The sequence below is a fragment of the Pituophis catenifer genome, unplaced genomic scaffold (assembly GCF_029215685.1).
Source record: "Pituophis catenifer annectens isolate HBS135680 unplaced genomic scaffold, rPitCat1.0.hap2 SCAF_2, whole genome shotgun sequence".
Classification (NCBI taxonomy): Eukaryota; Metazoa; Chordata; class Lepidosauria; order Squamata; family Colubridae; genus Pituophis; species Pituophis catenifer.
In genome coordinates, this window is record NW_027256882.1 from 97,218,088 (window position 1) to 97,245,774 (window position 27,687).

The 27,687-nt window shown below is 41.7% G+C and overlaps 1 protein-coding gene across 3 annotated transcripts in view; it reads left to right on the forward strand.

Moving 5' to 3' along the window:
• The first annotated feature begins 8,705 nt into the window (after positions 1–8,705).
• CAMK2A (calcium/calmodulin dependent protein kinase II alpha) overlaps positions 8,706–27,687 on the forward strand; it is a 150,752-nt gene continuing 131,770 nt past the window's right edge. For all 3 annotated transcript variants that reach the window (XM_070937226.1, XM_070937225.1, XM_070937227.1), the window contains exon 1: positions 8,706–8,767. In XM_070937226.1, the coding sequence (XP_070793327.1) occupies positions 8,706–8,767 (62 nt within the window). The remainder of the gene's footprint in view (positions 8,768–27,687) is intronic.

Sequence of the window (27,687 nt, forward strand, 5' to 3'; positions counted from 1 at the left end):
TTCGATTTCCAGAGAGGAGGACTTGAAACAGCAGGTGGGAATGGCAGGCTAATAAATCTCAATTAAACATTAGGAAAAAAATTCATACCAGTGAAAGCTGTTTGACAATGGATCAAACTGCTTCGACTGGACATATTTAAGCAGAGACTGAAACAGATGTAAGTGCATCTGGCGTGCTACATCCCAGATCAAAGAAATGGATTTGGTGGCTTCCAAAATCCTTTTGAATTCCATGATTTAAAGAAATTAGTGTAATTGATTTTTTAAAAATAGAAAATAAGTCCTTTTTTTTTAAAAAAAGAGACAAAATAATAAAAGAAAAAACCAAGAAGGCATCTATACATCCTTTATCAGAAAGGCATCTCTCAGAAACCTTTAATTCAGCTAAAACACCATTATGGTTAATTATCCATTGTTCTAACCCAGCAGAATAAATCTTCTGTTCATTCATTACTTGAAATTTCAAGACCTAAGTGAGTTCTCCTGCCATTTGCCCACAAATTGTTCTCAACATTATTCAGTGGCATTTAAACAAGCAACCTTTATTAGTCACTGTTGAGGTAGCTATGTAAGAGAGGCAGACAAATGGAAATATGCTTCGTTTTAACTAGGCTGTTCAGGTGCTGCCTAGCCTTATTTTTTTGTCAAAGGAGCTGTTGCTCAACAATTTTCCCCAATCCACGGTCAATGAATCAGTCAATGCTCTGATTCTGAAACACAGTCTTCCTCCAAAACCTGGGTAAAGGTGTTTGAATTTTCCAGGGAACATGTTGAGATGACTGTAATAATGTGCTTCTCTAATCTGACCTGACTCATCCAGGATGTTTGTGGGTGGAGTCAAATTGCATTGAGTGTTGAGGAACACCGAGAAAGTTATATTTCAACTTCTAGTATATTCCAATTATTCTCAAATCTCTTTAACCACAGCACAAAGATGACCCAGGACTATTTTTAAATGAAAAGGTTTTTGTGATTTGTGCCTTCAGTTCATCCTCCAGCCCACAGCAGAAATTGCTTAGAGCATTATTTAGCTCTTCTAGTTTTAAAGTAGTGTTTCTATCTTTCCCTATTTTCACAGCAGACATGATTTATGATGCTTCCTCAGTGAATAATGTAGTCAGGGGCTGAGATCTGACCAGCTTCTATAAGGCATTTCTGACCCCACTTGGATCACTAGGCACATGGCCATTTCATTTGGGCCACAGGAAAGATCAGGCATCTGGTTTCTGTGGCGGGATCTACAGTACCTTGTAGCCAGGTTTCTAATACATCTGGCGCTAGTGTTCTGCCCAGTACATCAATTTAAACTGGGAGACAGCCAGATACCATGAGTTGCTGGTTCTCTGTCCAAGATTGCATTACAGATTTTCTGCTAGCTTTGGTTGACAAGGATATTGGTGTATGCGTGTGTGTGTAGCACTTTTTGCTCTTTTTTAAATTATTATTACTGGAGTTCGGAGTGTCATTTGGACTATTCCTGTATCCTTTGCATATTTCATCAACAGCTTCTGGGTGGCTGCAGGCAATGCAGCCAGAACCTGATTCTTTGGTTACTCATTGTAACAATTAAGAGTGGTCCTGGAACTAGAGATTCTGCTAGTAAAAGATTTGTTGATTGATCAGATTTATAGGGCTGCCCAACTCAGACTAGTGACATTAGGTGGCATACAGCAAAAAGCCAACAACAACCCCACACCATAACATCAAAAAAGCTACCCAGTATATGAAACATAAAATGGCAACTGACTATAATAATTAAACAACTGAAAGGGAACTCTGTGCAAATTGGATCCAAAGACCAAGAGAAAAAGCCAGGTCTTGTCAAAAGTCAAGCAGAGGTGGGGATTGTAGCATATTGGGTGGGGATGGAGGCAGGGGTGGGTTCTACTTATCTTTACTATCAGTTCGCAGCGGGGCCGCGCGCAGAAGCTTCCTGATGATGTTGGGGTTAGTGGGCGGAGCCCCCTGCCACTTTTACTACCGGTTCTATAGAACCGGTCCGAACCTGGGGCAACCCACCACTGGATGGAGGGGATTGGTCCAGAGCACAGGGCAAAAGGCACACTTCTGAGGTCCGATAAGATGAAAAGATTTAAAAGAGGAAATCTAGAGCATGGCCTACCTGGGGGAATGAGTGGGGAGAAAAGCTATTCTTGGGTGAAGTCAATGCTACAATGTACAATCCCATTATTGTACAATCTGTAAAACTCTGTAAATGGGAACATGAGATAATACAATATCTGTATCTCTGCTCTTAGAGTTTAAGATAGTGTTTCTCAGCCTTGGCAAGTTTAGGATGTGTGGACTTCAATTCCCATAATTCCCCAGCCAGATGCATCTTAAAGTTTCCAAGGCTGAGAAACTGATTTAAGAAAATAGTCTGCCTTGCTGTGCATTGGACTTCAGGCTTCATCTCATCTTATTTCTTATTTTTCCTTTGGATTTACTCCCTAATTGCTTGCTTAGATTATTGCCTTGCCTGTTGGGCCACAAGGACTGTACAGTCTTTTCTCAGATCCAATGGGAAGGTTTTTTCCCCTCACTTAGTGTGTGGAAGAGACTTAAACTACTTATCTATACCCTGTGACAGATTTATAGCCTGGTAATTTACTCTTTGGCTGGCAGTCAGCCATGCTGGCACAGAAAAGATTATTACCAGCTGCACCATTCACAACAAACTGCAGAGTAAGTATGTGCAAACCACAGAATAAGTACAAGCAATTACACATACACACTCCTGTCCATACAAATCACCACAGAATTCCAGTTGGAAATGTTCTAATATGTCACCGGTACAGAAAAATAAAATCTCCTCTTGCATCATTCATTAATCCCTCCTTCTCTTGTTCAATCTTGCCAAAGAAAGAAAAAGAAGGAAAGAAGGAAGGAAGGAAGGAAGGAAGGAAGGAAGGAAGGAAGGAAGGAAGGAAGGAAGGAAGGAAGGAAGGAAGATCAAACATGTGGGGAAAATGGGAGAATTAGAAATGGAAAATGACATTATTTGGAATTCTTTCTAAATTCTGGGATTGAATCAGGATGATTTCCTAATAAATGCTAGATCTAGAGCAAGCTTTCTTGGTATCCCATAGTGGCCTCATGACTGATATCTTGGAATAAGGAAATTGATACAATATATTCGCCAAATGAACCTGCTCTTATGTATACATTAAATAGACAAAGAGAAAATTCATATTTGCTTCTTAGTATGTTCCCTGACATAGCCATTCTAGCAGCTTGTTTCTTAGTGGGATTTTTTAAAAAAATATAAAAGGTGTTGAATAGTGCTACTGTATTTATGATCTTCTTTTGGACCTCTCATAAACATTCACAATGACATTTCTTTTTGTGTTTTTATAATAAAGCTAAGTTTATCAGTAACAACCTTGTTCCCTTGCCACTGAAAGCCACTTATAGAACAATCTTCATAGTCGGGTTCTAACCTTTTTTGACTTCATTGGGTTGTATATATCAGAAACAGGATACTGACTAGATCAAATCCTATTGATGTGATTGATCATATTAATCTAGTCTTCTTATAGTCTTATATAGATAATCAGATTGTTGATTATGGAAAGGATGTTATGTAGACAAAGCCTTAGGTTAGGTCTTAATGGAAATTTACGTCACTAACTTTTGAGTATTTTAAACAGAATTTAACAGATACTATCACAAAAGTGTCAAGTTTATCTTTTTTTAAAAAAATATTTGTATTAAAAGTTTTCATTACAATAGTAAAATATGATACAAATTTAATAAGAAAGAAAAAATAGAGCAAATAAAAGATGCAAGTAAAAAAAAAAAAAGAGAGAGAGAAAGAGGAAAAAAACCTCTAAGAAAGTGACTACACTATCATGACAAGTATAAATAATTTCATTATCTTTTCATCATCTCCTCCAGTCCAGGTATTAGCAAAGTCCAAGCAGAGCCTTAAAATAATAATATTAATTAACAAATGTAAAACTCATCATTCCATCTCTCAACTGTTAACTGTAAGCAAACCCAGATTTAAAAGGCATAAAGTGGTCCCAGTATTTTTGTATAAACAAAAGGCTGAAGCATAACATGATAAAGAGGGGAAATATCTCCGTCAAAGACAGCAAGTTCACAAAGTACCTTTATTTAAGTGAAAAGACAATTAGATACTAAAGCAATTTAGATGCTGTCAGATTGGGATATATAAAGTGACTGTGAGGAAAAAAGCATGTTAACTGTAAATAAATCCAATACAAAACATTTTTCCAATTCAGATGTCACCAAGTCCAAAAAGAACTATCCAAAGTAACGCTTTCCATTTTAATTCAGATTGAATGAACCAGCTTTGCGTTCCTTTCTTTTGGGTAAAACCATCTTGCTCTTTAATCCATTCAGATAATTGTTTATCTTTATCTCAAATTTCTTCTAAATTTTAAAATGCCTCTTTTGTATGTCTAGGAAGAAGAAATTATTCCAATTATTCTTTGAGATTGGCATTCTTATTTCCTTAATTCTAAAAGCCTCACCTGATTTTTTTTTTTTGTACGTTAAAGACAAATTCACATTCTCAGATAGATTTTGTTGCAGATCCTTTTCTATAACAGCTTTATCTGGGAATAGACTGTTCCTAAGAAGAGACAACACAGCTGACATCAATGATTCAAGAACCGATGCAATTCCTCAAAAATGTCTCTGAATGCCATTATAAGTTATTGTGTTATGTCTCCAATATTAAAAATAATTTTTCTTTCCAACAAAAATATATTTCATCTTTATAATTAATTTTAAAGTCTGAATACTCCAAGTCCAATGTCCATATGTTTACAGAGTTATTAATCTGTTTAAAACTTTCTATAGCCAAAACCTTGTCTCACTTTTGCTGTTTATTTTGAATTCTTAGAACTTATAAACAAAGTTTCATTTTGTTATATTAAGGATGGAAGGTACTTCCCTGGTGTTCTAGCTTTGCCGTTTTAAATGTGTACATCTTTAAAGTAGCCATACGCAATTTCCAAAAGTGATTAGCAAAGGAAGTAAGTAAGGAGTCCTTTGAAGGCTCCAATTGCAGCTGGAGAAGGTATGGCAAATTCCTTCAGCTATGTGATCTCCCACCCTCCAGTGACTGCTGCCTTGAAGTCTCCTTGTGAGCAACAAGTATATGGAGTGCAACCTGAGAATCTCATATCCTTTCTTTGTCCAGAAGGATCAAAGGAGCTGATCTGCTTGTCAGTTCCCTGTTCTTAGCCACAATTTTCAGCTCCATCTTTCCAGAGATATCTTCAGCCCACCATTCATCACAAAGTCATTATTTATAAGTTTCAAGTTTATCAATGTATCCATAACAGGTAAAATCTTGTTTTGAAAATATTAATGTTCATGGTATTGATTTTTGCACCTGTTACAATGCAGGGTTTATATGGAATATATGATGTAGGGCTTTTCTGCAATGCAGCATTACATATTTTGCTCTTCTGGGTGTGAACCGACTAGAAATGAAATCACTTTAAGGCATCCCTTTTCAAATGTTAATACTTTCCTCTGCTTTGACCATCAAGATGGATCTTGATAGGTAAATTCCTCTTCTATTTATCCCTTCCATTTCAGGGAAATGCCGCATCTAATGCTTTCTGTTCATGAGTGGGTCTTTGAGAACACGCAATCCCCACTGTTAGACAACTTGGTTGAACCGCTGGATTTTCACTCCCCCTTTTACTTGATGTCTTTCTTTCTGGTACCATTAGGATAGGAAGGAAATGTTCACAGTTGTACAATTTTTCTGTCTAAAAGGGGAAAGTAGTAGAAGGATTATCAATTTTGCCTGATTTTAAAGGTTTCTATTTCACTGTGGCATTGTGTTACAGCTGAATCTGTAAAAAGAAGGAATCCCCCTCCCCATTGCAATCTTTCACCATGGGAGCAGTGACCAGTAACCATAGGGAAGAGGGTTGTTCCTGCCACAGAGCACAGAAGCGAATTGGCACAAAAGTATTTGCCACAATGAAATCAAAGGTAGGTGAATCAGCATGGTGTATACCACCAAAAGTATCAAATGCCACTTTTTATGTATAGCAGGAAAAGACAGAAGGAAGTGGCCTTCCCAGTGGGTTGGGAATAGGTACAGCTGGGCAACAAAATTTGTCTTATTGCTAAAATATTAGTTCTTCAACATTGGAAAACAAATATATGACTCAAATGATTCATTGGGTCAACGATATGATGCTACTTTCATTCTATCAATGAGATTTCTATAGTATGCTCTGTCCCATAATTGGGTAGACCAGGTTGCCCTGCTAGACTGGTCTCACTGGGAAAAACACTTAATCTCTCCCCTGGTATAGCCAACAAAGTGAGGAGAGCCCATGGCTTAGAGGTTAATATAGCTATATAATATGCAAGTAGCCTGAGTTTGAGTCCCAGAAGGATATGGCTAGCTGATGAGAGCTAAATAGCTTGAAATAGATCTAATCTCCCTTTATTTCTTTGTTGGTAAAACATAAATTCAGCACAAAAATAATTTGTCATGAAAGTGACAAGTGAAGGCTCCTGGATTGGGGCTGAAAGGCGAAAGTGGAAGCATCCCATAATTGGGTAGACCAGGTTGCCCTGATAGACTGGTTTCACCAGGAAAAAAAAACTTTCTAGAGATTTATAGAGACTTCTATAGACAAAGATTATGCATGGACAATTACAGTGAAAGATGTTTTTCTTGAATGAAACTGTTATGTGAAATATCTCACATATTTGCATCCATATGTGCATGAGAAGGGTGTATATGTAGAATTTATCTTCTTGTAATTGCATTTTTATATTTTTCAGCATTTGTTATTTTTTCAGCACTTGTTATTTTTTCAGCATTCCTCATTTTACTCCCTTAAATAAAACAATGAGCATGTATTTGTGTGTATATTCATTATAGAAATAACACTTAAGACTTGTATACACGTCGCCATAGTGCTTTACCACACTTTCTGAGTGGTTTCCAGAGTCAGCATATTGCTCCCAACAATCTGGGCCCTCATTTTACTGGCTTCAGAAGGATGAAATACTGAGGCAACCTTGAGCCAGTCAGGATCAAACTCATAGCAGTGGGTAGAGTCAGCCTGCAATACTGCACTCCAACCACTGTGCAACCTTGGCTCATACCTCTCCAAAACTTTCTATGTTTGCATCGTTGTATAAGGGACCAGCTTTTTATCACTTTTCTTTGAAGTCCTCATCAAGTCTGTCCAGCCATAAAATTCTGTTCTTCTCCTTCTGTCCCACTGACTCTTCCTTCCTATATTTAGTTGCGATTCAGTCCTCATTCAGTCTCTTTCTATAACCAAACCACCTTAATGTACTTCATAATAGAAGTAATAGTACTTGTGTGCAACTGCAAGAAATGAAATAGTCTCAGATTTATTTTCTTTTTATGTGTTTTCATAATTATGGTGAAAAACCAACATAAACCCTAACAAGAACATTAGAAAAATGTAAAAACAAAGAATAAGTACCATAAGCATTTTCCATCCAACTTGGCAGAATTACCTTCATTCTTAGAAAAATGAGGAATATTTAAGCATGTATAATAATTTTCCCTACACAGCATTATTAAAGCCAGGCTTAATCTGTTAATAGTTTCTATCATTCCATTCCGAACTGTTTTGAGGCAAGATTTTAAGGTTAATGTCAGACTATCGATGTGTTGCATACTATTCAGGGTCCTTAACTAAACCATAATCCACAATCACTCCCACTTAGGGACTGATGTCTGCTAGACAGTATGTCTTTCCATCTGGGTTCTTTTCCGTAATAGCAGCTGCCTATAACTAACAAGTGCATCATGAACTCTTTCACATGGAGAGATTCAAAAACAAAACAAGTGCCAAAACAGAAAGTGCAAGAAATCTGGGCCAGATACTCCATTGGGAATAAAGCTCAGTAGCTGCGTTCCAGAAGATTTTTCAGAGTCTAGATCAACTTTAGTTTTAGCTGCTCCCCCTATTGGATTTTGAGAAACACTGAAACTTTCTGCTATATTTCATTTATTCCCAAACCACAGAATCACTAGAAGACCTTTAAAAGAATTTAGTTCTAATTACCCAAAGTTATACCAAAACGAAGCTAAAGAAGCAGCCCTTATCCCATCTTTCCTAAGAAGCTGTGACTGAAGGAATAGAATAGTTGCCAGGCAACCCAGCAACACCTGTCTTTCCGGAGTAAAAGATGCAGTTACCAGGGCAACAACATCCTGTCTTTCCGAATACCGTCCTGTAATGTGGAAACTGCAGTTTCCATAGTGATCTTTTTGACCTAATTAATTCTTACTTGTGTGATCTAATTGTATTTTAATATTGACTTTTGTTGGCTTGTTGTTTGCAAAAGCTTTTTCCTTCAAGCCACCTCTTGTCCATCTCAAAATGCAGCTTCCCCACTCACAGACTCAGGGCGTAAGAGAGCTGCAGAAGCGGCAAGCAAAGCAGGTGTTTGGGAAGTAGTTACCCGGGCAACAGAACCAGGGCGTTCCGGAGGTGGTTGCTATGGAGAACTGGATGCTGACGAAGGCTTGGGAGACTGAGAAGACAAATTGCCCTCATCATTATCTCCAGGCTTGTCAATCATACATATTCACTTATTTACCTCCGAGAGGCAAACAGCACTAGGAGCAAAGAGCAAAAGGAGAGCGTGTGTGCTCAAGGCAGCAACGGTGCTAGTGTTAAACTTCACGCCAGGAGAGACAGTCACCATCCAGGATGGCAACCATCACCTGCAACCGGTTTACAGAAGAATATCAGCTCTTCGAAGAGCTGGGGAAGTAAGTTTGAGAAAGATCTGGGGGAAAAAACAACAGCAACTGTGTTTAATCTAATAGGAAATGTTGGGTTGTGCAGAAATGGGGGTGGTTAGAAGCCTTGATCAGAATAAGTGCAGCTTGTATCTCAAGGCAAAAAGACAAGGCAATGTGGTGAACAACAACCACAAACTCATAGGAAAGCAGGGAAATGCAGGCACTAAAGAGAGCAGAAAGAGTGCACTAGGAGAGGAAAAAAAAAATCAGGGAATTGTCAAACATTACCAGCCTGCTGTTAAAATTAAGGCAGTAGAAATAAGCATGGGAAGGTTACAACTGCTTGCTGACACTGTTCTCTCATTGGAATGCTTGTTGGTTCAGCCGGTAGTTCTGAGCTATCCCAGCCAGAGAGGACAAGGGATCTATGCTCCTGTATAACAATTCTGTCATGTTGTGAATTCGGGAGAAGTTTATGCTTCATTAGCCTAGCAAGAGCAACTTCCCAAGGATGGCACTCTCTTCCCTGGGAACGGTCAACCCCCGTCTCATTGCTTTTTTTTTTTTTTTTTTAAACTTACTTCTTGTGAGATAATGATACAGCCACCTTGAAATCTCTGGATAAAAGCACCCAAGTCAGTGCAAGAGAGTGTGCTATTTGGGTGCTGCAACATTGCAACAAACAGATGGGTCTATGTTTAATTTTGTATATTTCTAGCCATGTTTTTGCATGCACAATTACACAAGCTTCTGTTGTACTGTTAGTTTGCACATGTGTTTGTCCAAGCCTATATCTGTGTGCATAAGAATATGTGTGAGTTTGCATTACAATATTATTTACTCTCAGTGAAGCAAGTACAAAGTCACTTTATTTGATTAAATTTCTTGGAAGCTGATCAAGAGCTATGTACAGCTTTAGGAAGACAGTGTTTGGGATTATATGTATTTCATTCCTTATAATGCATCTTTATAAGGCTAAAGAACATAATCCTTTATGTCCTATTTTCAATACTGTCAGGATTTCTGACTCTGTAAATGATGTCTGAATATTTGTGTACTTTCCTCCCCCTTTTTTTGGAATCATGTATGTATTTTCTGATGTATTTGCTATTTTCACTGTGCGTCTGTAAATGATTCCTTTGTGTCAACTTTTCAGTTGTATGTTTGCATTTGTTTTGTATTTACAAAATATTATGGAAATATGCATTTCGATTTGAATACGTGGCTGCTCTGTTTCTCTAAGAACACACATTGCTACTTTGCATCCACACATGCATTTGTGTGGAAGTACTTAAGTATATGCAATTTATACAACGAACCAAACTGGAAAAAAATATATAGGACAAAAATTCATCATAAAGAGATGAGGACATTTAATTCCTTTATTAGCATATGTCAATGTAAATAAAGGGCCAAGATAAAGTGTGCCAAATTCCATACAAGTCAACTTCATAAAAGTTGATAAAATCGAATGGTTTAGATGTTACTGGTTTATATTTTTCACCAACCTTATTCACATACATAGTCACATACATTTTGGTGATTAAATCATGCATGGGTGATTGGTAGATGAGTCAGTGAGCAGGTCTCTGCAATAAATGGAGACATACATTTCATTCCAATCCTTAACAAGCATTCTTAAGCATTTTTTTCCTTTAATATGCACCTGGAAAAAAGTCAAGCTCAGTTTGTCAGGTGATTTCTATAATGTGGACTAACTCTCCTATAGGATATCTCTTGCAAGGGTGGTTTGGGCAGGAATTCGGCGGAATGTACACAAGAGTATGTGCAAGAGAGCAATGTTTCAACGGCGCATGGCTCAGAAAGAAAAAAAGTGGGCAGCATTTTGAGTTCTGCAGTAGTGATTCAAAAAGTCGTTGGTTTTTGGTGGCCCCCAAAGTGTTATTACCATTTGTGTTTTGTTTTCTCTCGCTTTCTGCTTGGATCCTCATTCACTCTCCATTAGTTCACTCAGGAATATATATGGACAACAGGGTGTGGTAGCTTCCATTTTTCTCTTCCTTTATCTTAGCACAGGTGGGAGATGGAGAAGCAAAAGAATGTTATTGCCATGGAAGAGCCCAGGGACAGTTGAATGTTTTCATGGCAATGAAATGGTGCTGTTTATTATGTGTGTGGGGTGGGTGGGTGGGTGGGCGGGGCCAGGTGGGAGATATAAGTTGCATGAGGAAGACTCTTATCTTTACAGATCTGCACCTAACTATTGTGCATCTATTGCTCTAAATATCCCATAGTCATTTGGTCTTGTTAATGTCATCTAGCTATTGGTTCACATATTATTCAATCTTATTGCAAATGCCCAAATCCTTAGCAAGGAGGGTCAAACCAATAGAATTTTGTGGAGGGGATCAACTTAACTTGAGGCAAGCTTATGGAATTGTCCTGTGATAACATATGTAGGGCATTGCTAGAGATGGTCTTCTGTAAAATGCAAAGAATTATGTATTTACACCATGAATGTACATCCATATGCATCTGTATTGGCTATTTATGTCCTACCTAGTCCTTAAACTGAGAACCCACTGTTGTGAAATGTGTAACGAGAATATTTAAGGAACTAAGGGATTAGGATTTAATTTTGAATAAACTATCATTGGCATTATCTACAAGTATTTATTTTTTGGGGAAATACCCAATGTCATGACCTCCTCATATTATTTCAAATATGTAACAAAACATATTATTTGGAGAAAAATAATGTTTTGATATTACATCACATGAGCTTCTAAATCCCGCTAGACTTAAAATGGAAACCTAGTCCTATAGTCAAGTGGATAGACTTGGCTCTGTTATTCTCTCCTAGCATTCTTTTTGCTTGGATGTTTCAAAGATTGATATATCCCTCTCTGATGTCAGTGGGGATGGGGGAAGGGAGAAAATGATGTAATGTATGCAATGGCTGATGCTGTGCCTCTTACATACTTGGAGTATGTCACCACAAGCATATAATGTGGAACATGCGTCATGATGTCAGAATGCTTGTGCTGTCATTTTGATGAAATTTAGCTACTGTGGATGCCTATGACATAATTGGGTGTAGGAAAACTTTTCCCTACCAGTTGTCCTTTATATTGTTGGACCACAATTTCCATAATTAACAAACAGCATGGTTAATATACAATACCTGCAAAACATCAGGTTGGAGAAAATTGCCCTATAGTCATATGCTATTATTTGCCGGGTGGTCAAAGAAGCTGGCAATGCAGCTCTTTATGTTATATAAGACAAATACACTTGAGGTTGAGAAAGCAAAATAATGTTCTAAATTTATATTTGGCATGCTAGCAAAAAAGGGGAAAAACAGATTGAGTTAATATTTTCCCAGGCTCTTCTGCTGTACGAAGTATTATGGAAAATATTTTTGTTCAGTAATTATATTTCTAAATTGGCTGTGTATTGAAGGATTGATCTAAATTAAAAAAAATAACATTTCTATTTATCAACAATTCAAGATATGGGTTAATTAAAAAGGTTTTCCAATTGATTTTTTTAATATGACCAAAGGAGGAAAAGGCTTTCTAAAGTGAACTTGAGAAAAGGTAAAAATCTCTTTCTTTTAAAATGTCTTGTGTTGGAACCTTAATAACTGGAGAAATTTCCACTATATTCACGTTATATAAAATGGTCTTGCATCAGATCTCAATGTTTTATGTACCGTGTTTCCCCAAAAATAAGACCCTGTCTTATATTTTTTTTGAACTCTGAAATAAGCGCTTGGCCTTATTTTCAGAGAGGTCTTATTATTTTGGGGCATGTGGAGCAAGATGCTGTCTTACCTGATTTCCAGGTCTGTGTTTAAATATTTTCGGGGAGGGCTTATTTTCAGGGGGAGGCTTATTTTAGCGCATGCGCTCAAAAGCCTGATTGGGCTTATTATCAGGGGATGTCTTATTTTCGGGGAAACAGGATAACAAAAGTAAAGGTAGGGTTCTGTTAGAATGGCTATAATGCTATTATTTACATGACTGTGTCAAGTGTCTTTCAAGACAGCATCAAATTAATCTTTAAGAATGCTCTTTCAGTGCAATCACTCTTGCAGTAAAATTACCTATACTGGGTAAGTAATACAGTTTCAGATAGAGAGGGTTCACAGAAAGATTAGGGAAAAAATCAAGAGATGCACTGAGTAAATATGATCCCTTGTTTTAGAAGCCAGAAAGGTGATCACATCAAATGATTACTGATTAGCATGTAGCACTAAACTAGCCCCGTAGACTCATGCTAGAAATCTCTCTTGCTAAATGAATTATTTACACTTTTAAAATCTTGCTTTTCTCTGATAAAGAGTCCCAGAGCAATGAGGAAAATATCCTTAGGTCAACAGGCTGTACTCAATGACTCATTGGATCCTTTCCAGCTGTAAATTTACAGCTTATTATAATATTGAAATATGATTGCATTCATTTGTTCTACTATCTAGACTCATACAAAATGAGTTCCCAATGGTGCTAAAGCAGTTCACACAAACTCAGGATAATTAGAGAATTCTGAATAACCTATCATTAGTTGCCAGCTGTTGCCACTAGCTAAGCTAATGTTCCTGATAGCAGTCTTTTCATCCAGGAAATCAATAATAAATTTACTGTAAGAACATAAGGATCTTGCTAGATTGGGCAAAACCAGTCCAGGATCTTGATTTCCATGGTGACCAACTAGGTTCTCATAAAAAGCCATACAACAGCAGAAAACGGTAGTAATTCTTTTCCTGCTTTTTTAGAAATGAACTTATCCCTGCCAATTCTTCATTCATACTTCTGTGAGAATGCTCATATGTTCTTGTCACAAGGCAAAAGCAGGAATGAGGAGCCTAAATGTGTGGTGTCCATAGTACAAATTTATATATATTTCAAATAAGGGGGAAAAGTTATTACTGAACAAAAATAGTTCAAATGATAATAAAGTTCCAAATTGATTTAGATTTTATTCTGCCAATTCCATAAGACCAATGGCAGCATACAATAAAATTAAAACAAAATAGAACATATTTAATAAAATATGTGCAAGAATACTAAAACAACAGCAACACCCCAACACCCACATCTCCATGGTAAGATCATGCAGCAACCACATAATATCAAAACCTAAATTATAATCAACCTCACTACTATTCCCATAACTCATGCTAGCTTATCCCCACACACATAAACACACAATAAGAAACTTACATCAGGAAGATGATATCAACAACCAAAAGCTTCCAACTCAATTCAGTTTTTAATTGGAAGCAAGGGACTGTTCTACAATGTTGGAGCCATTATAGAAAAATACACCTCTCAGGGCTTTGAACATATACACACACATACCCAGCCAATCTTATGAAAATGCTAGATCCTCAAGAGGTTTTCCAGACTATCAGTTTTAATGGGAAAATGCAGTCCTGAGGATGCTGTAGGAGAAAAGAGCAGGTGGAGCCCAAGGACAGGGTTAAACACATCATCAGTTTAGAGTCCTTCTGTTCTCACAATAGATCTAAATCCAGCCACTCGTGAATCCTGTTGACCCTTATGGGGTGCCAATTTGATTTAACCATTAGTATATCAGAGTAATGTCAGAAGTTGAGTTCAAGATACTAAAAGTTTATTACATGCTACCTATACACAAGAATCTGATCTACTAATGGGCAAACCAAATTGGCACTAGATAAGAGTCAATGGAATTCATGGTGAGCTGGACTTAGGTCTCTTGTGAGAATGTAAGGACTCTCAACTGATGATGTGTTTAACTTGCCCTTGGGCTCCACCTGCTCATTTTCTATGGATCAGGGGTGAAATTCAGCAGGTTCTGACAGGTTCTGGAGAACCGGTGGCAGAAATGTTGAGCAGTTCGGAGAACCGGTAGCGGAAATTTTGAGTAGTTCAGAGAACTGGCAAATACCACCTCTGGCTGGCCCCAGAGTGGGGTGGGAATGGAGATTTTGCAATATCCTTCCCCTGCCACACCTACCAAGCCACACCCACCAAGCCGCACCACGCCCACCAAGCCATGCCCACAGAACCGGTAGTAAAAAAAATTGGATTTCACCACCGCTATGGATACTTTGGCACAAAACACAAATGGCTTTATAGGCCAAACTCAGCATCTCAAACTGCACTCGAAAGCCTATTGGCAGCACCTAAGCATTTTATTTTGTACAAATTGCAGCTTTTCAGTGGCCTTAAAGGCAGCCCTACACAACACACATCACACTAATTTAATTGTGTGATAACGTGGGCATGAATTATTATTGTAGAATCTCCAAGTTCTGGGCAAGGTTTGAAATGCTTTTTAAATGGTTAAGATACCAGGTTAGAAAGCAGAAGACCTTGAGTTTAAATCCCACTTTAGCCATGAAAGTCAACTGGGTCAGTCACTCTCTCTCAGCCCAACTCACCTCATATGATTGTGGTTGTGGGGAAAATAGGAGGAAAATGTGTTGGATATATTTGCCACTTTGGGTTATTTGTAAAAATAAGAAAAGCAAGATACAAATGAATAAATTGTCAGATGTAAATGCCTTATTCTCTAATGTGTAAATAGTATATGAATGGGGTATCAGGGGTTAATTTATTCTTCACTTCTTAATGTATTCATAATTCACCACTCCCACTTATAGCTCCACCCATTGTATATATAAGGAGCCACCTACACCCTTTTCCTTGCTTCTATCTGTGAATATTCAGTGAATATAGAATGCCTAATGTAAATAAAAGGAAGTATATTTAAACCTTTAACTCTTGCTAAATTTATTGAGTCTGATCCTGAAAATATTGCAACATAAATAAACAAATAAATAAATGTTTACACATACACACATATACACTAAAATGGGGAAGAATATTCATTATTCTAGGAACACTAGTGCCTTGACATTATTTTTCTCATTGTGGACATAATCCATCCCCTTTTCATTTTGATAGCCTTTCACTTTTTCTAGCCCAACAATATATTTTCCTTGGTGGGTTAACCACATCTCTGCATGATATTACACATGTAGTAGTTTTACATAAAGGTGCACACTTGGCTTAATTATTTCTGGTGTGTAATTTGTATTTTTACACAGTTTTACACACTGCCCATCACAATCCCAAGATCTATCAGTTCAGACTCCATTTGTACATGTTTGAAGTTAATATATTTTGTCTCAATATATATTACACTGTTACCTTTATCTTCTTAAATTTTATGGCCGATTTATCCAATCTAAAGATATACCTTGGGATTTCATCACAGCTGTTTAATAATTTAGGTCATCGGGAAATTTGGTTACTTTCCATCCTTCTCTTTAGTTAATTGTGAGCCGCTTTAAAATCCCCGTCCAAATATCAAGCTGAATGCTTTCTTTGCTAGATGCTAATAATTTTCCTGAGTCTTCAGGATAGTCACCGTGGAGTACTGCCCAATCCTAGAAAGTGCCTTTGGGTCAGATCCCAACAGACTCAAATGGCAAAATAATAGTGTGGAGTTTTTCCTCTAGTAGAAAGCAACACATCAAAACAGCTGCTGAAGCACTTTGGCATATTATGCTTCCAGACCCACATTCAGAAGCTTGTTAAACCTGCCCTAGAAGTAGGCAATAGGGGTTTGAATACAGTGTTGTTTATCTGTCTGTAGCCTCCTGTTTAATACTGTTGAATGTGTAGCATTCAAAAAAACTATTTCAGCCAAAATTCTCTTAGGTTACTCTAGATGACCAGAGAGTTCTGCTTATTGTTTACTTATATGCCATTGCAGAAAAATAGATTTTTAGGTCTGTTAGCACATGCTGTGAGCCTCTTCTGATTGCCTAGCAGCAATCCTAAACAGCTCTATGTAGCCAATGCCAAATTCCCCTTACTGTTTCTATTCTTGAGTAGGATGATTCTCTTTTTCTCTGTAAATAATTGAGCTGAGCATACTTCAAAATGATTGGGATACACTAACAATGTGTTATGTAATACTTCTTTTTTCAGCCATAAAAATGGGAGTGGTGTGTGTGTGTGTGTGTGTGTGTGTGTGTGTGGTGCTGCTTTAAGGAGTTGACTCATGAAACTGAATACAACTCATAAACTGAAGCAATTAGAAGTAGCTTCATCAATTAGCAGAGAGGTACATTTCTTGCATTCACGTAAGAGCCGAAGTACTTTTTTCCAAATCATTTTCAAGGTAGGTGTGGGCCTAGAAAATTGGAATTTAGAAATGTACTGTCCCAGAAGTCTAGTCCAACCTAGTGAATTCTGAATACCAATAACTGTGCTGAGATTCAGATGCAAACATTTCATCTTAGCTTCTGCCTCAGAGTTGTCCTTTCCTGCATAGGAGAAAGAATGGACAGTTATCTCTCAAGGACACTTCAATACACAGCAGTATAACAAATTTAATAAATAAAATTAGAGAGAGGGCAACAAAACCTGAGAGGCTGGTTAATGATTCCAAATCAAGGCTTGTTGATTCCCTTTCCTCTGCATCCTGTCCTTGTACCTTTTCTTCACAGGGTAACTCAGGGGCATTGCCTACATTAAGCAATAACTGATTCTCACAATCGTTCTTGAACACGGTCTTAGTTTTCTCCCATGTCTATGTGTTAGTACTGGTACAACCCATTTGGCAGGCATGTTGGTATGCCTTCCTACCCACCTTTACTCTTCTGCTGTGAGATCAGTTGGGTTAGTTTTTTTTTAAATGCTATATCACAAGTTGTGATAGAACTGTGGTGGCACAGTGGTTAGAGTGCAGTACTGCAGGCTACTTCTGCTTCCTGCCGGCTGCCTGCAATTTGAAAGTTCGAATCTCACCAGGCTCAAGTATGACTCAGCCTTCTATCCTTCTGAGGTCAGTAAAACGAGGATCCAGATTGTTGGGGACGATGTGCTGACTCTGTAAACCGCTTAGAGAGGGCTGTAAAGCACTGTGAAGCGGTATGTAAGTCTAAGTGCTATAGCTAAGTGCTACTGTTATCTAGAATTGGAGGGCACCATGGGTAAATGGGGTGCCAGAAGGGATGGAGAGACAGGAGGAGGCCAGGATTTCTGTGTGTAATAACCAATTTCTGAAAACTGGATAGATAATAGCCTTCCCAAGACTACTAGCTTTGTTCAGAAAGTTTTTGTGGAGATCTTTATCAAAAGCTTTGTAAAAGTTCAATCAATCTTTACTGCTCAGTAAGCCACTTGCTTACTGAGACTCACAAAGAAAGCTCAAAGGGGAATGAGACAGGACTTCCCTTTACAATATTCACCATTGCTCATGTTTGTCACAGGAATTAAAGTAAATGAACAGAGACAAGCTCCTTTAATTTGGTTTCATGTTTCGCTATGCTTAAAAAAGAGAGAAAGAAAACCAAAGATCTTGGTTCTTTCTACTTGAAACATGATCACAAGGACAAAGTTGCTTTTGTATTTGCAATTTGAATTACATTTTGTTTCCTGGCCGTGTTCTTCGTTTGAACTTACTTCATGCAGAAAATTGTGTCATTTTAAAACACACAATGGATTACTGTTGGATTTCAGTAATTTGTAAAAAAAAAAAAAGTAAAAAGTCTATTTTAAACTCCATGTAAGTTTTTTTAAAAATATTAAATATCAATTGCCCCCCCCAAAAGGAAAAAAAATACATGATCATTGTTTTCAAGCAAGGGACACTTTAATTATGCACAACATGATGTATTTGCTCATTATTATATACAAAGAACTTTGTAAATAATAATAATAATAATAATAATAATAATAATAATAATAATAATAATAATAATAATAATAATAATAATAATTGTTATGTCCTTATAAGGGCATCCGCCCGGATTGGCTGCCAGCCATCGGGCGGGAAAGTTTGAATCACTGTCAGGGACGGTGCGACTACCGGAGCGAATATAAGGAGAGCTCCGGCAGCGCGCAGCCAGTCTTGCTACTGTTACTAAATAAAGTTATTAATGTAACGAGCTGGCCGCGTCTTCCATTCCTGCGCCAATCTAACACTGGCGACGAAGGACTAGAGAAAGAGACGAACCTCGTGGCACCAAGCCAACAAGACCAAGACTCCGGCACCTGAAACCACAGTAGGCATTTCCGAAGGCATGGCATCTGCTGAAGTCACTTTGCCAGCCCTTGCTCCATTCCGCCCAGGGAAGGACAAGTGGAAATCCTACGTAGTCAAATTTCGGCAATACCTGAGAGGCAACAACATCAGGGATGCCGATGATGACCGAAAAAAGGGCATCTTCTTGGCCAACTGCGGCTCCGAAGTCCTCGATATGGCAATCGATCTCGTAGCACCACGAGACATCGAAGAAGTGCCATGGACGGACCTGCTGCAGATCCTATGCCCCAACTGGAACACCAGTGGCGAACCGTTTCACCTTCCATCAGAGGGACCAAAAGGAAGGTGAGACCATCAAAGAATTCGTGGCCGCCCTGCGCCAGATCGCAGCCAGCTGTGAGTTTGACCACGTGGACAACGCCATCGCTGACCGCGTGGTTTTCGGTATGAGGGACAGAGACCTGCAAAAGAAATTCCTGAGCAGGAAGAAACTCGTGCTCAAGGATGTGGTGGAGGAAGCCACCACATCCGAAATCTCGGAGAAAGCGGCTGCCGCAGTAAGCAGAGCGAAGGGAATCCACAAGATTCGCTCAACGGCGCAATCATCAACCGAGGACTCCACAGCTGGATCAGAGTCGGAGGAGGAGTCCACCGTCCACAAAGTATCCAGACCCCCAAGGCGGGAAACTGCACAAAGAAGCTACAAGGGGGAGCGCTGTGCCAGCTGCAGAGGGGACCATGCCAGGGCAACCTGCAAGTGGAGAGATGCGACCTGCAGACGCTGCAACAGAAGGGGTCACATCGCCGAAGCTTGCAGAGCCGAGGAGCCAGCCCCAGAGCCTTCCAGCCACCGTCCCTGCGAGAATCGGAAGGATTACCAGAGATCATCCAAACGGTCCTCTGGCCCATCCAGACGTAGAGACGAGGATTTTCCCCGGAGCGGAGTGGTCCACCAGACGACCATCGCACACACACTCAGACAATGCCACCAAGTTCCACGTGACCATCCACGTGGAGGGAGCACCCTGCTCAATGGAGGTAGACTCGGGCTCGGTCTACTTCATCATGGATTGGCAACAACTGAAGCGCCTGCAACCCAGCATCACCAAGCGAGACCTGAAGCCATTACACTCCAAGCTCGTCGACTTTGGGGGAAACCCCATCGGAGTCTTAGGAAGAGCCAACATCCGAGTCTCCTACAACGAGTTCAAAGGCAAGCTTCCCATCACAGTTGTGGAGAACAGCCGACCGAACCTGCTAGGAGTGGAGTGGTTTAAGCCGCTGGGGCTATCGATCAAAGGCATCCACCAAATTCGCAGGGATGAACTCGACAACTTCATCGAAGAGTTCAAGGAAGTCTTCGATGGTAAGCTGGGGAAATTTGTGGGGAGGCCAATCTCTTTTAATCTGGACAAGGGAATCACCCCAATTAGGCTGAAGCCCCGCCGGGTTCCATTTGCCCTGCGGCCAAAAGTAGACGAGCAGCTGGATAAGCTGATCGCCCAGGGCGTCCTGGAACCGATCGATCATGCCTCATGGGAGACCCCCATTGTGACCCCACTGAAGCATGATGGGTCTGTGCGCATCTGCGCTGACTATCGTTGTACCATCAACAAGGCGTTGGCACAGAGCGCATACCCAGTCCCAGTAGTGCAGCATCTGTTGCATTCCCTGGCAACTGGCACAATTTTTGCCAAACTGGACCTGGCCCAGGCTTACCAGCAACTGCCAGTGGACGAAAAAACGGCAGAGGCACAAACAATAGTCACACACAGGGGGGCATTCAAATGCAACCATCTCCAGTTTGGAGTCAGCGCTGCCCCCGGCATATTCCAATCAATGATGGAGCGCCTTCTCCAAGGCGTTCCAGGGGTGGTGCCATACTTCGACAATGTACTAATCTCCGGAGATTCACAGGCACAACTCCTTGAAAGGCTCAGGCTTGTCCTGCAGCATTTCAAGGCCAAGGGCTTGAGAGTCAGGAGAAATAAATGCATCATAGGAGTACAGGAAGTTGAGTTCCTGGGCTACCTCATTGATAGCACTGGCATCCACCCCACCAAATCAAAAGTGAAAGCAATCCATGAAGCTCCGAGCCCCAAAAACAAAACGGAACTTCAGGCATTCCTTGGGTTGCTCAACTTCTATGCAATGTTTCTTAAACAGAAAGCCACAGTTGCTGAGCCACTCCACCGCCTGCTGGAGAAAGTTTCCTGGAAGTGGGGCCAAGAAGAGGAAGCAGCATTCCGAGCCGTAAAAGGACTTTTAACTTCAAAAAGCGTCCTCATCCAGTACAATGAGACGCTCCCATCAAGCTAACCTGCGATGCGTCACCCTATGGGGTGGGGGCAGTCCTCAGCCACGAACTGCCCAACAGCTTAGAAGCCCCCATAGCATACTTCTCAAAGACCATGTCCAGCGCAGAACGCAACTACAGCCAGCTGGACAAAGAAGCTCTGGCCATCGTGGCAGGAGTGAAACGCTTCCACGAATACCTCTACGGGAGACGTTTCACCATAGTAACCAACCACAAGCCACTCCTGGGGCTCCTCGCAGGCGACCAACCCACCCCGACCTTCATGTCCCCGCGAATGACGAGATGGGCCATCTTCTTAGCCGGCTACTCCTACAGGCTCGTGCACCAGCCAGGCACAGCCATAGGAAACGCCGACGCGCTGAGCAGATGCCCATTGAAGGATCCAGTAGAAGACCCAGCCCCCACGCTCCACCTCTTTCACATAGATGACGATGCCAGTTGTCCAGTCTCGTCCGCAGATGTGGCCGTCCACACCCAAAAGGACCCCACACTCCACCAAGTGAAGTCCTGGATCCTCAGGGGGTGGCCATCTGAGAAGACGGAGGAGAAGTTCAGCCCGTTCGCCAGGAAGCAGAAGGAGCTGTCCACCATGAAGGGCTGTTTGCTATGGGGAGACAGGATGCTGATCCCAGGCACTCTGCAATGGCGGACGCTAGAGACCTTACATAAAGGGCACCCAGGCATCGTCCGCATGAAGGCCCTGGCACGGAGTTACGTCTGGTGGCCCTCACTGGACAGAGACATCGAAGAATGGGTCTCCAGATGTGACCCGTGCCAAGAAGTATGCCCAGCGCCGCCACAAGCCAAAACAGCGAAGTGGGAGACCCCAGCAACCCCTGGTCGAGGATCCACATCGACTTCGCGGGTCCGATGCAAGGGCGACACCTCCTCATTGTGGTAGATGCCTTCTCCAAGTGGCTCGAGGTGGTACCCATGGCATCTACCACAACGGAAGCGACGATCCGGTCCCTGCGCCGTCTTTTCGCCACCCATGGACTACCGGATAACGGCCCCCAACTCACATCCCTGGCCATGGAGACATTCCTGGCAGGACTGGGCATCCGCCATGCCCTGTCCGCCCTGTACAGGCCGGCTGGAAACGGACAAGTGGAACGAATGGTGAGACTCACCAAGGAGGCACTCACCAAGATGGGCACGGGAGACTGGCAGGAAAGAATAGACAACTTCCTCCTCACCCAGCACATCACGCCGCATGCCACCACCCACAAGAGCCCGGCCGAATTGTTGATGGGCAGAAGGTTGAGGTCACCATTGGACCGGCTGCACCCCCAATACAGCCCAGAAGTGACCGCAACGGCCAGCCGCCCGCTTTGCGCCTTCAGCAAGGGAGATTCAGTTTTCGCGCTAAACTTCAACAGATCTCCTAAGTGGCTGAAGGGGAAGATTAACAGCACAACCGGCCCGAAGTCCTACACCGTGGAGCTGGAAGATGGACAGGTCTGTAGACGTCACATCGACCAGCTCCGGAAAAGGTGGGGGGGAGCACAAGGAAACCAGCCTGACGAGGTAGGCCTACAACACCCCAACGAGGTAGGCCTGCAACACCCCGACGAGGTAGGCCTACAACACCCCGACGAGGTAGGCCTACAACACCCCGACTAGGTAGGCCTACAACACCCCGATGAGGTAGGCCTATCACACCACGGCGAGGCAGACCACCGCCACTCCGATGAGGCCAGCCAAGCCCACTACCAGGCGCTGACACACCGACAGTCCAGAGCGGTAGACCGGGGCCAGCCGCATGGGGGATGGCAACACCAACCCAGCGAGGTGGGCACCCGGCAAGACAGGGCGAGAGACCACCAAACCAGCCCACGAGTAGACCGGGACCTGCCCAGGGTGGAAGCACCACAACCCTCCAGCGAAGGCAACCCACGACAGCCCTGCCAGGGAGACCTCCACTCCAGGCAAGTAGACCGGGGACCATCCGAGAGGGGCACACCGCAGCGCATGGGTGAGGGTGGCACACAACACCTCGGCGAGGGGGACCCCCGCCCAGCACAGAGATCAACCCGGCAACAACAGCCCAGCCCAGATGACCCCAGACACCAACCTGCAGTAGACCAGGGACTAGGGTGAAGGGAAAGCCGACAACAACCCGCCAGGGAGGCCTGCACCACCCCAGCAGGGGAGACCTCCACCGACCCGCGGAGGTAGCCCCACAACGACACCCCGACCAGGTCATCCACCACCGACCCGACGGGGTAGGCCAACGTCAGCCCGACCAAGGAGACCTGCGCCACCCCTGCGAGGTCGGACATCACAACCCGAGCCAACACCATCCACCGCTGGCAGACCGGACCTGAGGGCACCGATACGAACCACCCCCCAGACAACAGCGAGCCGAACCGCAGCCGAACCGCAGCGCCCGGGAGACCGGGGAAGAGCAAGTGACAGCCGGGGACTTACCGAGACTCAGACGCTCTTCCCGGGTTGGAACCAAGCAACCCCGACAAGGCGAGAGAGCCACAGGCCAGGAGGAAGACCACCAGAACCAGCAATCCAAGGTTGGCGGTCCGGCCGGAGGCGCTGAGGGTGACCCCGCACACTCACCAGCCGAACCGAGCCTGGTTCCGGGGAGGGAACCAGGAGACAAAGGAGCCCCGTCCGTCCAGGTTGGGGACGAGGAAGAAATGAGACTGCACAGGTCAACTAGGGTGCCGAGGCGTCCTACGTACCTGCGTGATTACGTGACTTTTATAAATGAACATTGACTATTTGCAGACTAAGAGGGGAGGAGTGTTATGTCCTTATAAGGGCATCCACCCAGATTGGCTGCCAGCCATCGGGCGGGAAAGTTTGAATCACTGTCAGGGGCGGTGCGACTACCGGAGCGAATATAAGGAGAGCTCCGGCAGCGCGCAGCCAGTCTTGCTACTGTTACTAAATAAAGTTATTAATGTAACGAGCTGGTCGCGTCTTCCATTCCTGCGCTGATCTAACAATAATAATAACAATAACAATAATAACAATAACAATAATAATAATAATAATAATAATAATAATAATAATAATAATAATAATACTCTAGTTTATAATAATAAAACTCTGGTTAAAAGACAGCATTTCCATTCCTGGTATGGCCAGGAATGTATGTGATTTTTTTATGTGATTGCTTGTATGCATTTGTTTTATTATGTTAGTGATAGCACACACCCCCTCTGATTTCGCACCTGCTACCTCACTGTGATTTGATAGCATAAAATTACTAAACGTGAGAGTTGGATGTATTTCTCGGCACAGTGCAGACTGGTAGAATTAAGCATCAGAGAAAAAGTGACAACACATTACTCAGTGCAATGCCTCCTGGCACAAGAGTGGGTGTATCTAAATGGTTATCCCACTCCTCTCCCCCCCCACAGCATGAGAAGGCAAACTTCCCAGCATTCACTGTTTCCCCATTCCTCAGATTTGACAATATGGCCAAAATCCCAACAGCCTCTTTTCATTGGCAAAATGAGAAAACTGGCTTCTTCTGGACGAACTTCTGTTAAGGCAGTGGAATCAAAGAATGGAGAGGAGCTGATATTTAAAAAAAAAAAGATGGTTTTTTATAATGTACTCAGTCACTCAGCCCCTACTGAGAAATAGGAGAAGGACAAAGGAAGTGAGTGAAGAATATAGACAGGAACGAAGAGAGAAAACCAATGTGCATAAAGAAACTGGAGAGGATCCAAGCAGGGGGAAGAGGGGAGGAAGAGAGAGAGAGAAAGAGAAAAAAAAAAGAATAGAATAACTCTTGCTGAGTTCTTGGAATCCACCCCCACTGGCAGGTGAAAGAAAAGGCTAAGTGAAATTATCATGAGGCACCATATAATCAGGCACCTCATTCCAGAGATGTGGGGGGGGGGAGAGAAAGAGAGATTTGCTTAAAAATAAGAAGAAAAAGAATATTCCCAACCCACACTCTTCTTGCTAGCAAAGAGACAAACTCTTAAAATGGTTTCATGGAGGAGGAATGCAAGGGAGGCAGGCAGGCAGGCAGCCTCCGAGCCAACAAGTGAAGTGTGAACAGGGGAGTAGAAAATGGTCTTTGCTTCCAAGATGCTGTGCTATTGCAGGGATCTGCCAGCTCTCAGAGTCTGAAAGCAAAAGGAAGCCCCTGTCTTCCCATCGCAAGGCAGAAATAATTGATAAGACAGAACAGCAGATTTTATTGATAAAAGTACCAGACTGAGAAAAATAAAACAGAACAAACCATTGTGAAAAATCACCTACTGATAGCCCTCCCAAATGTTCAGAAGGCAGCTCCAGTACCCCAAGGAAATTGTGATCTTTGGGCCTTTTCCTCCTGTCCTTGGGTTTGCAGAAAATGATGCCAGCATCTCTCTCTCCTGCCTCTGTTTTAAATTATTGCAGTGAAGTTCCTCACTGACAATGCCTAGCAGATTTTGAGCACCTTGATGAAATTCTTCAAGGGTTAGAAAAAAAGGAAGACAACTCTGTTCAACACAAGTACCGCTAAGGATCCTTTGAGCCTATTTTTATTCCCTCTATTTTTCTGCAGAATAGGACAAGTCTTAGCAGACCATGGCTGATCTCAAAAAAGCTAAAGAGGGTTAACCTGGCTAGGGTTTGGATGGATGGCCACCAGGAAATTTGGTGTAGAGTAACTTGGTAGTTGAAAAAAAACAGTAACCTGGAAACAAGGCAATAGCAAACCCCATCCATCTCTTTGTTGGGAAAATCACATGAGTGTGACCAAAAGCCAAGCTTGGCACAAAAGTTGACCTCATCCGTCTATCCATACTAAAGGAATGCATAATAAATAAGAAAACCGCCTGGCTGAAATTCACGCAGAGCATTACCATTATGGCATCGATGAAGCAGAATTGGTTGTGTTCATACAATATAAGTGCCAAAATTAATCATACAATGACCTAGTTCACACAACATGTTAAGACAATGGCTGTCTCCTCCCAACATCTTTTCAACTGAGATTAGCAAATTGTGCAGACTCAGCTTGTCTGTACGAGATTCATTTTATTGCAACTGGGGGATATATCTATTTCAGCCTTTGAATTCCCCTTTGTAAAGGGGGAAGGTGTACATCTACATCTATTTTGGGGAGGGTTCATAACTCTGCACAAATGGTAGAGTTGCCTTCCTCAGTATGATGCTAGTCTAAAATTAGGGGGAGGGGAGGAAAAAGTTTTCCTTGTTGCTACTACTACTTTCTTCTTCTTTTACCTGGAATCCTTAAAGGAGTCCTGTAATTTAGAAAATAAAATAGATAGAATGTTCTTGTCATGCCAAAAACCAACAATGTTCCCACCTGCACATTGAGTTGACAAGACACGTGGGCCATAGCCAAAGGATATGAGGATAAATGGTGTCAGATGTGATTGGATTAAGAAAATAAGGAATTCTGACTTGCTCTACTTTGCAAGACATGGTTTGCTTTGCTTATAGTAACTTAATAAATACACGTATATTTTGTTTATTTCATGTAAGCTATCCTAGGAACATAGTAGCAAGGAGTACCCAAAGAATAACTGAAGATGAAGAAATGATTGCATTGTACCTCTAGGAAAGAAGAATTACCTCTCTTCCTAGAGGCATTTCGGATAATGTATTCAATGTTGTAGCCTCATCTGAGAATGTGAGAAAGCAATCAGTCAGGGCCGTGAAGTGGTCACCTCAGGAAGAATTTGAGCTTTCTGAAAGGGCTACAAAGAGTTAGTTGTTCACTGTAATTCTATTGCCTGTGAAAAGAGTGGAGCTTGTGTACATTTCTGTCTTGCATGGAGGGCAAACTACTTTGGCCAACACTGAGTAAGTGTCTTGGGAAGGAGAGGGGATGAAACGATATACGATGTCTTGCCTTAGAAGATTTTCCTCAGATCTTCCTCATACCCCAGAAATGAGATACTGCTGAATATGCTGATCAGTATAACCAGGAGCTTCCCCATCCACAGGGAGCACTTCCAAAGACATTTGGGAATCAGCCCTGAGCATTAAATGTTCTCATAAACCAAAAAATACTGCTGTTCCTTCTCCTGTGAAGTCATTCTCCTCGCATCTTTCTGTTAAGAGATTGCTTAGTGGAGCAAGGGGGCAGATGAAATGACCTATAAAGTGTCTTCTAACTAACACAGCATTATTCTCACAACATCACATAAATATTTGGTTTCCTAATGCTACTTTCATGTCTGGTAACTTGTAACCAGATCATCTGATGCAGAACATTCAAGCCAATTTTTCACATCCGGCTTGTGGGAGGCATGAATGCCCACATAAATCAGCTCCATTTCCCCCCCATGTGGGCAGTGGTGAAGACATGCAGTTCAGAAGAAAACACAGGAAAAGGGAACTCTGGGAGAAGTAGGTATGAAGGAGAGATTTTATGTAAATTTGCCTCAAATTTAGCAGATATCCATTGAGATTTCTTCTCTCTGCAAATAGCTGCTTCAGAAGAGGACAATCCCTTAGGAATATGGAAGGAAGAGCTTCAGGGGAGAAAACTATTCACTTCTCCTTTCCTTCAGCTTCATGTTTGCTGCAATTTCACAAAGGGGCAACCTCTTCGAAATATACTATCACTTGATAAATATAAGGATATATGTCTTGTTAGATCCTTTAATTCTCAGCCATTCCA